The following is a 10724-nucleotide window of genomic DNA, read 5'->3' on the forward strand; positions in this document are numbered from 1 at the left end:
GCGCCTGGGTGGTTTGGTCGGTTGAGCGTCCGACTTCGGCTCAGGTCATGATCTCACGGTCTGTGAGTTCGAGCCCCGCGTCGGGCTCTGTGCTGACAGCTCAGAGCCTGGAGCCTGTTTCGGATTCTGTGTCTCCCTCTCTCTCTGCTCCTTCCCTGTTCATGCTCTATCTCTCTCTGTCTCAAAAAAATAAATAAACGTTAAAAAAAATTAAAAAAAAAAAAAAAGAAACTTCCCAAGGTTGAATAGTTGGTACAGCACAGACACAAATCCAGGCTTATAGAACTCAGACTTCACACTCAGAAGAGCGGTGCTGTATTTCTCGTGTGTGTGTGCGCACATGTGTGTGATAGAATGCCCAGGGGAAGTACAGCATGCCTTTACTTGCCTACCTGACCCATTAGCATTTCTGTTGAAGATGGAATTGCCACAGGGAGCTCCATTCAACAGGCACAGGAAGGCCGTCTGGAAACTTGCTCAGGGACAGGCCTTGGATCTACATAGATGATCCACATAGTGGATCCCTGTGTGCAGAGAACTGAGTTTACTGAACGTTCAGTACTGTATTTGTTCTTTCACTTACTGGCCAGCAAGTGACCATCCTTGTCTGCAGATCGCCTTAATATTACAGAGTTGGTGCCTCTCCGGTTAATTAATGTTTCATTCTTTAATTTCTCACCTTTAAATTTTTTTTTTATGTTTATCTATTTTTTTGAGAGAGGGAGACAGAGTGCAAGTAAGGTAGGGCAGAGAGAGGGAGACACAGGATCTGAAGCAGCTCCAAGGCTCCGAGCTGTCAGCACAGAGCCCAATGCGGGGCTCAAACTCACGAACTGTGAGATCATGACCTGAGCTGAAGTCGGACGTTCAACCGATGGAGCCACCCAGGCGCCCCTAATTTCTGACCCTTTTAGGAGAAATTCCGATGAGGTGTATGAGGTTTCCTGTCTTTGTGCCGTGCTCTTTGGTCTTTGCCAGTGCCCCACCCCATACTGTTTTGCTGTATCTCCGTGTTTTTGACAACAATTTTCCCCAGACATAAATGTCCATCGATTAGAATAAACATAAGATGGCATCCGGAGAAGGAAATAGCTAAATTACTATTCTCCTTTCAGGTTGGAGTTCAAGTTTTCACCAGGAGACCTTTGGATGAACAGCAGAACAGTTTTAATCCCGACAGCATTATCACTTGCCTTAAGAAATACCCTAAAGCCCTTGTTAAGTATCTGGAACATCTGGTCATAGACAGGAGACTGCAGGTGAGTGCCTTTGAACTTGGACTACCACGAGCAGGGCTGCCATGTCCTAGTAGTAACGTAAGAGAGAGAATTTGACTGGAAAGCATGTTGGCAGATGGTTCTAATGTAATATCTTAAATGTAGATGTTTTCGGTGTTCTAACGTAATAGTTTAAATGCCCTGCTCCCCGGATGCTCAGTCCGTGCTCGTGGATGGTCTAGAGGCCGGGAGGCTAATGAAGGAGAGGCATGTCGCCTTTTCTTTGCCCTCCATCTTATATCCATCCAGCTCCTATTTTTTGTCTCCTTTCCTTCCTTGTTTCTATCCTCAAGGGAAATGAGAGGAGCCGTACCTTTTTGGGAAATGCCTAAATCCCGTGGCCCTTCTCAGATGAGAAGTGACCCTTTTATATTTTGCTCTCAGAGCTTAAGTCTGCCTTCCCCGTATTGGCGGTTTCTGAGATGTTTCCGATCCAACAAATATGTCCCGTTCAGTGCCCTCGAGCCCCTGCCCCGGCTCGCCTGGGCACAGGCCTGGTGTCGGGAGCGCCCGCTGGCTGGGAGCGCTCCGGCTTCCCGCCTGCCAACACCGTCATCTCCTGCAGAAGGAAGAGTACCACACACACCTGGCGCTCCTCTACCTGGACGAGGTGTTGCAGCAGAGGCCCGGCGCCAACAGCAAGGGTGCGGAAGCGACAGAGACTCAGGCGAAGCTGCGACACCTGCTCCAGAAGTCTGACTTGTACCGAGTCCACTTCCTGATAGGTGAGCAACATCCCGCCAGCCTCTCCTTGACCTGCTCACCTTGGCAGGCGCGGATGAAGGCTCTGCCATAGCTCCTCGTTTTGATGGGGCTATTCCTTGGGCCTCTTCTGGCACAAAGTCAGCCGTCTTGGAGGGTGGGGCGAAGCCTCTCAGGCCTCCACCTTCTAGAAAGGGACGTTGGCCCTTTAGCCAGGGACACAAAGCTGCAGGTGGCGGGGAGGGGCGGGGGTTGGAAGGCCGCTTATCTGTCGAGCCTACCTTCGCTAGACTGCCTTATTCCTCTTCGGCCCGCTTGATTCTCAGTTCCTTCTGATGGCACCGGCGTTTGGGCGAGGCTGTGCCAGCTAGCACCGCCCCCAGCAGCCCACTCAGATTTCTCGAGGCTCCAAACTGTGAGCTCTGAGCCACAGGTGTCTTGGATGGGAGCCTGGTTTTCATTTCCTTGGGGTGCAGAGCCCACGGTTTTTGTGTTGCGTAAAGTGCCACAAAGCAGCATAGTGCTTGCACCTGGTAGAATGAACTAGATTCTTGATGTACTTGACATAGTAGAGTTTTCAGGTTGGTCCTTACTGGCATTAGTAATGTATTTCTCCTTAAATGTGCAGTGTTTTTTGACCATAACTACAGTTGGTTCTCATTATTCGCTGTAGTTATGTTCTATAAAGTCTCCACAGACATTAAATTACTGAATCCTGAACAGTGCTATCCAAGAAATACAGGGTCAGCTTCCTGCAAACCTCTGCTCACATTTTTGTCAACTGATCAGTACATAACCTTGTTTTATGAGTGCTTCTGTTTAAAGACACCTCATTTAATAGGTATTGTTGATTCATTAACATTGAACTCAAGGCCAACAGAACTCTAGCTCAGGCTTGAACAAAGCTCATTGAATACACACATTTTCTCTGGAAGGCACGTCACAGCCTTCCTGTGCTTGGAAACGGTGGGCCCCACTTCGGCACTGTGCTTGGGGCCCATTCTAAATGGCAAAATTACCAGCAAAAAGCACAAAAACGCAAAAATCGTGGCACTGCACACACCATGGAGAGGACCTTCAGCCGTGATGCTCGCCAGCCACCCTGGTCCCTCACGGCCGCTGTCCGTGCTTTTTGGGTGGGGCCCACGCTGTATGGTTGTTAAACAGTTTTACTGTCACCCCTGACTTCCGTCATGCTTCATGCTTTACAAGTCTCTTCGTGCAAATCTCACACTAGTCATGGGTTTGTTGATCAGGTTCTCGGTCAGCTAACGTTTGTGAGTGTGTGTAAAGTATCAGACGCTGCACCGAGGATATAAAGGTGGATGTTACTCGGTTCTGGCCTTCAGTTTAATGAGCATGCCCATAGCGGCCGATAGCAGCTCTGCGTGGGGTGGAGGGGAGGGAGCACGGAGAAGGCTCTGTTTGAGCAGTCACAGAGATAAGCCAGGGCTTGCAGATAAGACTGGGGAGCTTGCAGGAAAGGGGGTGTCCTCCAGGACACTGTGGAAGAACACTGGAAGCTGAGAGACTCACTCTTTGCCCTCGTTGGGTGACTTTGGCGGCATCAGCCTGGGCACGTTGTAGTAGCATTTCTTGTGCAGCCTGCCCGCCCGGGGTGGCCGAGAACCAAATACAAACGGGATGATAGACGTGGAAAGTGCAGTCACTGCCATGGGCTTTTCTCAACCAATCTGCGCCTCTCCCGTGCCCTACATGTGGTTGCCACTCAGCAATTATTTGGTGACCTTTCCTTGTGAGGATGACAAGGATGTGCGTTGCAGCTTCTGTGTTTAGTGCTGTAGGTGACACATGTTGTGGAACCAGCCGTTTGCTGCAAGTGTCTGCCGTGTACCTCAGGCCGGAGTGTGGCCACGCTCCTAAGTCCGAATGCCCAGAATTCCAGTATTAATGTTGGCCTCTGAAATAGGAGCTGTCCCTCAAACATCCTTCTGCAGCAGGAGGCGATCTGATGTTACCTTCCTCGGTTGCCGAGGGAGCGGAAAACAAGGGGCCTCTACCAGTGAGACACAGCCCGCTGCGGGCAGGGCCTCGGTCAGAACTTTCTGTGGTGGTGTCGTGTTGCTCATAGCCTGGCACCTTAAATTGCAGGAGACACAACAGCTTTAGAGTAATGTCGATATGGATGGTTAACAAGAGGGACCCATACTCCTTTCTGTGAACTGTATTTTCAGTTGGAAGAAAGGGGCTCGCCACACGTTTTTGGCAGGGCAGGGTTCTTGTCGGAACGTAAGTCAGCGTAGTGCCTTTCCACTGTGGTCGAAGATCCCGTACTGGGAAAATGGGAACAGTGCTGGATTAATTAGAAGCCTGAAGCCGTGATACTCCCGTTTGACCAGGGCCCGCTGAGATGACAGGTCATTTGTTTCCTTCAGCCGCTAAGCATTATGAAAAATAACGTATTCTGCCGTTAGGCTCTGCCTATAAGTAGGGTCCGGCCTCCCCTTTGGGGACGCCAGATCTGCAGCACGGAGGTAAAGGCAGGCCTCGTGTGAACCGTCTAGGTGGCCGGCTCTGCTTTACCCCTTCTTAGGCTGAGAGCACCCGGGGGTTGGGGGCACGCCGGGGCTGGCTCTAACCGCTGGCTGCTGCCGCACAGATAGAGTCCGGGGTGCCGGCCTCCCCATGGAGAGTGCCATCCTGCACGGCAAGCTGGAGGAGCACGAGGAGGCCCTGCGCATCCTGGTGCACGAGCTGCGGGACTTCTCGGCGGCTGAGGACTACTGCCTGTGGCGCTCCGAGGGCAGAGACCCGCTGTACCGGCAGCGGCTCTTCCACACGCTGCTGGCCATGTACCTCCAGCCCGGCCCCTCCGTGCCTGAGCTGGCCGTGGCCGCCACGGACCTCCTGAACCACCACGCGGCCGAGTTCGACGCCGCCCACGTCCTGCAGCTGCTGCCGGGCACCTGGTCGGTGCAGCTCCTGCGCCCGTTCCTGACCGGGGCCGTCAGGGACAGCGTGCACACCCGGAGGACCACTCAGGTGGCCCTCGGCCTGGCCAAGTCCGAAAACCTGATCTACAAGTACGACAAGGTGAGAGCTGGGCTTCAGAGAAACGCCCACAAGTGGAATAGCTGACCGTGTGGGAATTGTTTTTGCACTCTTGAGGAAGCTCCATACCGTTTTCCAGAGCGGCTGCAAGAGTTTGCATTCCCACCAGCAGGACACATCTTCCTGTCACGGCCCGAGTCCTGTCCTGGGAGCCCCACCCTCATGACCTCACCCAACCTCTGTCACCTCCCAAAGGCCCCCAGTACATCACATTGAAAATTAGAACTTCTGCATAGGAAGGGCCTGGGAGAGGGGGATACAAACGTTCTGTCCCCGACAGTCCCCAGTGTATATCCCTTTCTGGAGACTTCTCTCTTGTGACACCCCACACTCTATGCAGCCGGCAGAGGGATCTTTCCAGAGCAGGAACCCGATGTGTTCCTCCCCCGTGGAAGCCTTCGTGAGTCCCCAGTAGAGGAGTTGAGGCCTGGAGGGTTCCATCTCCTCTCCTTTGGTCTGGCCCTTTCCGTCTATTGCTGCTTCCCAGGACGTGTGGAATCTCCTAGATGTGATAGGTTGCTTCACACATACAGGCTTCGTACCTGTGGTGCCCCCTGAGATGGTCCTAACCTTTCCTTTTATGCCTGGTGAACACCTACTCAAAACCCAGCCTTGGTATTTTTTCCTTTGTGAAACCTTCATATCCCTTCAAGCAGATAACTCCCCTCCTTCGCCCACCGCATGTTCAGCATGCATTCATAATTGTCTCCCTTCACCATTAGACTCTGGGTTCTTTGAGGGCACAGAACTTCATCTGTGTATGTCAGTATCCCTAGAGCCAAGCCTGGCATCTCAAAAGTGTTTAATAAGTGTTTGTTGAGTGACTGATGAAACTCATGAGTACAGGGTGAATTCACTGAATTAGTAATTGGTCCTGCCGGTAGGCAGAGTTGCCTGGGTTGACACCAGTGAACGGTGCAAAAAGGCTTTTTACCTCGCAGAACTGAGGGGGTTACAGCCCGGTTTTGTTCGCTGCCTTTAAACAAATGAAATTATGTTTTCTAGGACCAGGCAGGAATGTGCCATGAATGAACCATATGGCTTTGATGGAGTCCCTTATTTGTGCCTTACATTCCCTGTTTGCAAATGAGAGGGCCAAGGAATTGGATGATTTACACAGCTTTATTCAGCTCTAACATGACATGACTTTCCAACAGGAGTTGGCTCAAACACAGAGCTCAGAGAACGTTTGAGAGAGGGCCTGTTTAGAAATGCCCGTGGCCGGCGAGCAGCAGTTACTTTTATAAAATAAGAAAGCAGTTTTGTAGCATTTTTTTATCTCTCTGGTTCCTAGGGACGTTTTTGTTTATTTTCACCTCTAATGTTCTGGTGGGTTTTTTTGTTTTTTTGTTTTTAATGTTTATGATTTTTGAGGCGGGTGGCAGAGGATCTAAAGCGGGCTTAGCACTGCCAGCACCGAGCCCGATATGGGGCTCAAACTCGCAAACTGTGAGATCGTGATCCGAGCCGAAGTTAGATGCTTAACCGACTGAGCCACCCAGGTGCCCCTCCTCTAATATTCTGTTCAAAGAAATGGACGTTAAAGCAGTCCTCATGAGTAGTAATCATCCACGGGGTAACGCATGTCCACTCTGAAAAACTGGTATAACTCTAGCTGACAGTGTCCTCGGTCTTTTTTTTGCAGATGAAGTTGAAAGGAAGCTCAGTTCGGCTTTCGGACAAAAAGCTCTGCCAGATGTGCCAAAATCCCTTTCGTGAGCCCGTGTTTGTTAGGTATCCAAATGGTGGTCTCGTCCACACCCACTGTGCTGCCGGCAGACACACGAACCCCAGCCCCCCCGGCCCTGGCGCACGGACTTGAGGAGGCCCACCCGAGGGCGTGAGAAGGACCCTGAGCTCTTTACCAAGGCTGCTGGGTGCAGAGAGCAGAAGCCACTGCACTTGTGCCAGCCAGGACGAAAGGGTGACATCTGGGTGCTGGGGAGACGTCGGTCAACGTGAAACAGGGGCTCTTCACTGCTGACCACTCTACATTGAATGTAAATGGAAAATCCCACAAATAGAGACATGTTAGGGTTCGCCCGTCCCGGTACTTTGTAATCCAAAACGAATGCCTACTTTGAGAGAAAAATGAGCCTTCTCTCTGCAGTGTGGACATCCTGGATTCCCCCACTCCGGTACCCTAGTCTCCAGATGTGCATTTGCACTGGGAACGTGCTCCAGGGTGGCACAGGGATGAAAAGCTCGCTCGGCAGGGTGGGGAGCCGCACGGTTGCGAGCAGGGGTTCGGGGGGAGGGGGGCTGTCTGTTTCCAGGATTACCTCGTGGGCTCCGCCTTTGCCCTTAGCTGACCTTGGGGAAATCTTTTTGTTCTTTCTACTTCCCGTGTGACTCTCAACCCCTAAAGGATTCTGCCTTGTTTACCCGAGCACCCCCTTTCGGGGGAATTTGTACGCTTCTGGCTGCCTCGCCAGTGAGGACCTGTCGGAAAACGGTGTAGCCCCAAGAGAGAAGCCGCTCGCCCCATCTGTAAGAGGACAGTGGACGGGAGACCTGTGGCAGGTGAGGGCCCAGGTTTTGGTCCCTGTACTGTCACAACACCTGCCAATTTGAAACTCCGCAATTGACATGTTTGACTAAAAAGTTTTATTTGAAGTTCTGTCATCTCTGCAGTTTTTCTCTTGTTTAGAAATTCATCCGTCATATCCATTAGGGACATTTTTTTTTTTTCCTTGTTAAAATGTACCTCCTACTGAACACTCGGGAAATTAAAAGGGAAGCGTTACGAGCACAAGCCGAGCAGAATTTCAGGAGAGGCCGGTTTTAACCTCACACCCTCAGCAGGACGGGCAGCGGTGACAGCTGCCTTCGCCCGTGACTGAGGTGTCTGTCATCTTTCCTGCCGGGTGCTTCTGCACACCCCGATGAGGAAGTCCAGTCAGGCTGCCTTACCTCCCAGCACTTTACACGCCTGCTCTGAGGTTTCCTGAACTCACAGGAGGAGTCCCTCTTGTTCACCACAGACTGAGTCATTTTGTGTCTCCGCCTAACGTCGTGGAGGAGCCGAAGCCGTCCCTCCTTCGCTGCCCTGTTTTGAATTTCATCGTTGGGATTAATGATTCTATTAAGAACTAACACTAGACACTTGTACCCCCGCTGTAGCATTAGGGAAACAAGCATTAGCTCGTGTGTCACAGGAGAGGACCCTAGAACAGAGCCTCTCGCCGTCGGCCCGGGCCTTACAGAGCAGGGGTGAAGCGCTCCTTGTCCGTTGTCTGAACAGTGCTCTCCTGTACTCATAATGGTCAGTATTCTTTGTCCTTCTGTGATTCCGAGTGGCCCAAGAAAGCAAAGGCACCTCCGCGTTCTTCCCTGTGTCTCCGTCTAAAGAATAAATGAAGAAACTCTTGCAACTCAGCCACACACTGCGTACGTGGGGATGAAGCCCAAGTCCGGTCATGAGTTTGACACCTTGACCCTGTGGATGACTGTTCCGGGATGGTCATATTACTGTGCATGTTATGGTTACAACTCACGAGCTCGTGTTTATTCCTCCAAGAACAAGCCCCTAGCACGTACCGTGTCACGCTTCCGAAAGCGCTGTTTCGCTGGACACGACGTGGGTAAAATCTTGAGAGCACCTTGTGATTGCTCATTCCTAACTTGGGGACACTAGTCTCCGCTCTCTCCGAACACTGGTCGGTTTTTTTTGAAACGTTTCTCATCCTTTAGAATGATGGGGATTAAAGCTGAGTGGCCTCCTGTGTTCAGAACCGTACCTCGTTCTCCTCTTTCTCTGACGTCCACAGGCCCTTTTTTGCAAATCAGATTTTTAAAATACATAGTTCTCTCTAAAGGCCTGCTATTTTGTGACTGTGCCATTGAGTGGAACAATTAGAACATTGCTCAGCCCTTTTCTCCCCTCATTAGGTTCTGTGTAACCATTCTAGTTAAAACAGCATGAGCCGAACCCAGTTGGCATTAATATTCGAGGGGCACTACTGTTAGATTTTATGAACTGTTTCTCTGCTGTTGCCCCGCAGGTGTTCATATGGGCGTGTCCTGTAGGGTGTGGAGCATTGGGCCTGAGCTCAGAGCAGGATGCCTCCTGCCCATGACCTTGGTGAGTGCAGAGCAGCTCAGGAGGCCGTGGGGTCACACCATCAAACCCATGCCAGTCACACAACGAGGGTAGCCCTTGCTTTTCGCTTGCTCTCCTACGGAAACTTTTGTCCTTGCAACTTTATCCTTCACCCCTGGTCGGGTCCCAAATACACAAGATGTACAAATGTAAACTTGTTGATTTTATTAAAATTCTTTTAATTCTTTGTTCTTTCTGTAATTTTTTTTTTTTTTTTTAATAAAAATTATCTCGGTGAAGTGGTGCTTTCCACTTGGTGCAATACCTAGTCCAAGGAGTTCCGGAACTTACTCATCCGTACCTCGTGGCTCCTACCTGCACCTGCAGAGGACTTGCATTGGCCACCTCTGAAATTCTTTGTTATCACGTTACTAAATTTTATAATTTTTGAAATGTTTTTTAAGTGTATTTATTTTGAGAGAGAGAGAGTGCACGAGGGTGGAGCAGAGACAGAGGGAGAGAGAATGCCAAGCAGGCTCCCCACTGTCACCACAAAGCCCCAAGCGGGGCTCGAACCCACAAACCGCAAGATCATGACCTGAGCCAAAGTCAGTCGCTTAACTGACTGAGCCACCCAGGTGCCCCGTTACCATTTTACTGAGTTTTAAATGGTCCTCTTCTGTGTTTATCTCCTGCATATTCTCAAGGTGCTCCTTGACATCTGTTACCTTTAGATCAATCATACCCTGAGAAATTTAGCCAAGGAGACTTCTGGCAACTTCCCACATACTTCACCTTTCAGCCAAATGCCCTTTAAGTAGACCTGTTGCCGGTGGATTTCTAACTCTGAACATATTCAAGGAGTAGAACTTTTTTGTTTGTCTCACCTTTAAAATTTTACTTCATCCTTGTTCATAGCAAGTCTTCGAGAAACCCTGTCAAATGAATTTCACAGCATATTCCCATATTTCTTTTTTTTTTTCTTTAATGTTTATTTACTTATTTTGAGAGAGAGAGCACAAGTAGGGGAGGGGCAGAGAGAGAATCCCAAGCAGGCTCCACACTCAGCGCAGGGCTTAACACTAGGCTTGATCCCACAACCGCGATATCATGACCTGAGTTCAAATCAAGAGTCAGACGCTTAACTGAGCCACGTAGGCGCCCCTACCGTGTTTCCTTTTTCATTATAGGTGCTGTGTGAGCCCTGAGGAGAGGCTGTGTTAACACAGCTGATCGTCCCTGAGTGCTCTAACCCTGTACCGCATGCCATTCCGGTTGGTAAATTCCAAGTACGTGTGGGTGATAGTAGAGGTGAGGTGTCAAATCATCCGCATCTCAGACTGAAGACACTGAGGCACAGGTTGGTGGGATGATTTTCTTGGGAGGACAAGTCCAGCCAGCTAGAGTTCAAGTCTCTGCCGGCAGAGATCCCCGCCTGGTGCTTCTCAAGCCACGAGAACCTGCAACCTAGCCAGCCTTGACTGTAGTATTCACACAGTGATGTCACTGCTTTCAGAAAGTCATAAAGCAGCAAGTTTAAGATCCTTTCCTTATTTCTGTGTTCTTGGTATCCTGTGGCTCAGCGTATTAAAGAGTAGAGGGGAGCATGCTTAGGCTTACAAACCTGCCTG

The 10724-nt window shown here is 50.5% G+C and overlaps 1 protein-coding gene across 2 annotated transcripts in view; it reads left to right on the forward strand.

Annotated features, from left to right (window-relative positions):
- TGFBRAP1 (transforming growth factor beta receptor associated protein 1) overlaps positions 1–9344 on the forward strand; it is a 62174-nt gene extending 52830 nt beyond the window's left edge. For both annotated transcript variants that reach the window (XM_049651250.1, XM_049651251.1), the window contains exons 9-12: positions 1116–1259; positions 1843–2002; positions 4600–5033; positions 6697–9344. In XM_049651250.1, coding sequence (XP_049507207.1) covers positions 1116–1259; positions 1843–2002; positions 4600–5033; positions 6697–6873 — 915 coding nt within the window. In that variant the 3' untranslated portion in view covers positions 6874–9344. The remainder of the gene's footprint in view (positions 1–1115; positions 1260–1842; positions 2003–4599; positions 5034–6696) is intronic.
- The last annotated feature ends 1380 nt before the right edge of the window (positions 9345–10724 follow it).

The sequence above is a fragment of the Panthera uncia genome (genome assembly GCF_023721935.1).
Source record: "Panthera uncia isolate 11264 chromosome A3 unlocalized genomic scaffold, Puncia_PCG_1.0 HiC_scaffold_11, whole genome shotgun sequence".
NCBI lineage: Eukaryota > Metazoa > Chordata > Mammalia > Carnivora > Felidae > Panthera > Panthera uncia.